The 3,371-nt window shown below is 37.2% G+C and overlaps 1 protein-coding gene across 1 annotated transcript; it reads right to left on the minus strand.

Moving 5' to 3' along the window:
• Positions 1 to 2,172: 2,172 nt before the first annotated feature.
• On the minus strand, positions 2,173 to 3,117 carry LOC108240400 (olfactory receptor 6N1-like). The gene has a single exon (XM_017423836.2). It carries the CDS (start codon positions 3,115 to 3,117, stop codon positions 2,176 to 2,178), a length of 942 nt encoding a protein of 313 aa, XP_017279325.1. The 3' UTR covers positions 2,173 to 2,175.
• Between the last annotated feature and the right edge of the window lie 254 nt (positions 3,118 to 3,371).

The raw sequence follows: 3,371 nt of genomic DNA on the forward strand, positions 1-3,371 counted from the left end.
CGATTTTCTTCCGGGTATGTTGGATGCGGGTTTTGGGGAATGGGTGGATAAGGGTATCTCCTCTTTAGGTTGTCTTTTTAAGGAAGGGATCCTCATGTCTTTTAATCAAGTTGTGGAAGCCTTTGGAGTAGGGAAAAATAATCTCTTCCGTTTCTTCCAGCTGAGGGACTTTATCAAAAAAGAAACAACTTTACTCAGGGACTCTGAGGTTTCGGGCATTGAAAAATTGCTTACCAGTACTCGTGAAGTGTCACTCAGTTTATGCTACAAAACATTGAAATGTCATAAGCATCACTTACCAACTCTGGCCCAGGCCTGGGGAGATGAGCTGGGCATCGAGATCACTGATGAAATGTGGAACAGTATATGGAACTCTGCCAGAAAAATTTCCATTTGTAATCGCTCCTGGGCGTTGCAACTTAAATTATTACATAGAGCTCACCTGGCCCCAAATCGGGTTTCTAAGTTTAAACCAGGGTCCTCTTCCCTGTGCCCTAAATGCAAAATACATGAAGGCAACCTCACACATTGTCTTTGGTCATGCCCTAAAATCCAGTTATATTGGGTATCAATTCTGGCTGAGATTAGGAGAATTATCAAAACTAATATCGATCTTGATCCAGTATCTCTTCTCCTTGGTCTACCAAATAAACATATTCAAAATCAAAACATGAGTAAACTGTATAATGTCCTTACTTTCTGTGCTAGAAAGAATATTCTGTTACAGTGGATCTCTAATAAATCTCCTACTATTTTTGGGTGGAAGAAACATGTTTTGGAATATATACCTCTTGACTTCCTAACATGCCTAATCCACTCTAAGACGGACACTTTTGTTCGGATATGGAAGCCCTTCTTGGACTATGCTGAAGGACACGTATCCACCATCTTGTCTCGAGCTTTTACAAATGCTTAGATGTGATCGATACAATGTCGGAAACATGTGTGCCCCCTCACCCCCCCTGTCTTTTCTTTTCTTTTCTTTTCTGTCTCTTATGGACTGGACTGTTGAGCTCTTGTTTTGTTATGTGTTATGTTGTTGCTTCTGTTAAACAAAATTAATAAACATATCTAAAAAAAAACTAACTGTGGAATATTTAGTAACAAGCAAATTTAATGACTGGACTTATTGCACAGGTTTCATCCTATCACAGTTCCACGCTGGAATTCATTGAGCTCCTGAGAGCGACCCATTCTTTCACAAATGTTTGTAGAACCAGTCTGCATAGATGCTTGATTTTAAACACCTGTGGCCATGAAAGTAATTGGAACACCTAAATTCAATTATTTGGATGGGTGAGTGAATACATTTGTGTATATAGTGTGACAAAATTCCCTTTTTAATCCTCCTTTCATGTTTATCTCAACCACTTTTGTGTTTGCAGACAAAAATGACTGTCCCAGTATAACTGATTATAAATCCATGATAATACTTATATTTTGACCAAATGTTATGATAGATCTTTTTATCAAATTGTCTTCTTATGAGCAGAACACATTTCAATCTTCTATTTAGTTTTTATGGCCTGCAGGCCTTCCTGATGTCAGCCCATCCAGCTCTTTATTAAATAAAGAGAAATAAATGTGGACTGATTCAGAAAATTTAGAGAAAGAAATAAAACATAAAATTTATTGTATTTATACTCTACAAAAACATGTTTTCAACTCATTTCACCCATCACCTCCTAACTGTGCATCTGTTACATTTTCATTTCAGGTCAAGACAGGTGAGTCTGCTGTTATATAAGTTTAAATTACACTAAACAAAACCAGCAATAAAGCAACAAAAACTGAAGTGATAGCATGAAGAATCTTAGTTTAATCATCATTAAAATTTATTCAATTGCATTTTTAAAAACTGTTTTAATACATTTTCTGATAACAGATACTATTAACAGGTAGAACTATCATTTAACATGCTTACAGTTAATAGCATCTAATGCTTTTTACTTCTTAAAATAATGCACACACACAAATAAATCATCATTTGACCTGTTTGATCACTTCACATTCACACATTTCTTTTTTCCTGGTAAATAACTCATGCATGCTTTGATTTGAATGTTTTATTCCAGACAAAAGAAAAAGATGGTTCTGTTGCTAACATTTCCACTTTAAAGAAAACTTTTGTTTCTGATATGGAGAGTCCAACTTGAAATCACTCATCAGGATATATCAGCCCAACCTGTTGAGTTGTTTGTTGAACTTACTCAGTCTCAAAAAGCTTTTTCGTACCTGAGTTAAATTAAGACCATATATGATAGGGTTAAATAGAGGGGGGATTATCAGAAACTGGATAGCCATTATGTTTCTCAAACTCTGCGCCATCAATTTGGATCCATATCGAGCGTACATGACATCAAAAAGAAGAGCAGCGGTGACATTAATCAGACAGAACAAATGGGGCATGCACGTCTGCAGGAACTTCTTCCTGCGCTCCTGATACTTTAAGGAGAACTTTACTAACTGCACATATGAACACATAATTAAAAGAGCATGGAGGAAATACAGAACTATATTACAAAATCCAACAATATTATTGGGTGTGGTTGAATGACACGAAAGTATGAGGACAGACCAGTTATCACAATATAGTTTATCTATGTGGGAGCCACATAACGTCAGGGTAGAGGTCATAATCATCACAACAGTCTGACTGGTCATCGGCACAAGTCTGGAGAAACACACTAAAACAACAACCCTTTGTTTTGTCATGATAGCATGGTACTCCAGAGGGCGGCATATAGCCAAATATCGATCATAGGCCATCACAGCCAAAATAGAGTACTCAGTCGTTGAATAAGAATATATGAAAAAGACCTGCAAGATACAACCAGCATAAGATATGACATGAGTGTCAGCCAACAGGTCAAAGAGGAATTTCGGATGAAAGGCTGCTGTCCCATAAAGGCTGTTAAAGCACAGATTACACAAGAAGATGTACATGGGTTTATGAAGTTTTTCTTCAAATATGATCGTAAGAATGAGAGCCACATTCACAAGCAAAATCACACAGTAACAAAGCAGGTTTAGAGAGAAAAGAGTGACTCTGTACTTTGTCGTCATGTCCTTCAGGCCTGACAAGGTGAAGAACCCTAAAATGGTTGCATTGATCATTATTTATCTGTATCTAAAAACAATCATCTGAGCAGGTTTCTCTGTCAGCTTCTGTTTTTCCCATCTATCTGCAACAGGCAGAGCTGAACTGATGAAACGTGTCGGCTGCGGCAAATCAGACCAGCAAACAGCGTGACGTCTTTAAATCCTCACTGAGGGTTACAACATCACCACTCACAGCTCAGTTTATCTCCAGAGGTTTATTACTCACTGCAAAGGAGACAATTTGATCATATCAAATATTGTAAAACAAA

The sequence above is a fragment of the Kryptolebias marmoratus genome, linkage group LG6, assembly GCF_001649575.2.
Source record: "Kryptolebias marmoratus isolate JLee-2015 linkage group LG6, ASM164957v2, whole genome shotgun sequence".
NCBI classification, from domain to species: domain Eukaryota; kingdom Metazoa; phylum Chordata; class Actinopteri; order Cyprinodontiformes; family Rivulidae; genus Kryptolebias; species Kryptolebias marmoratus.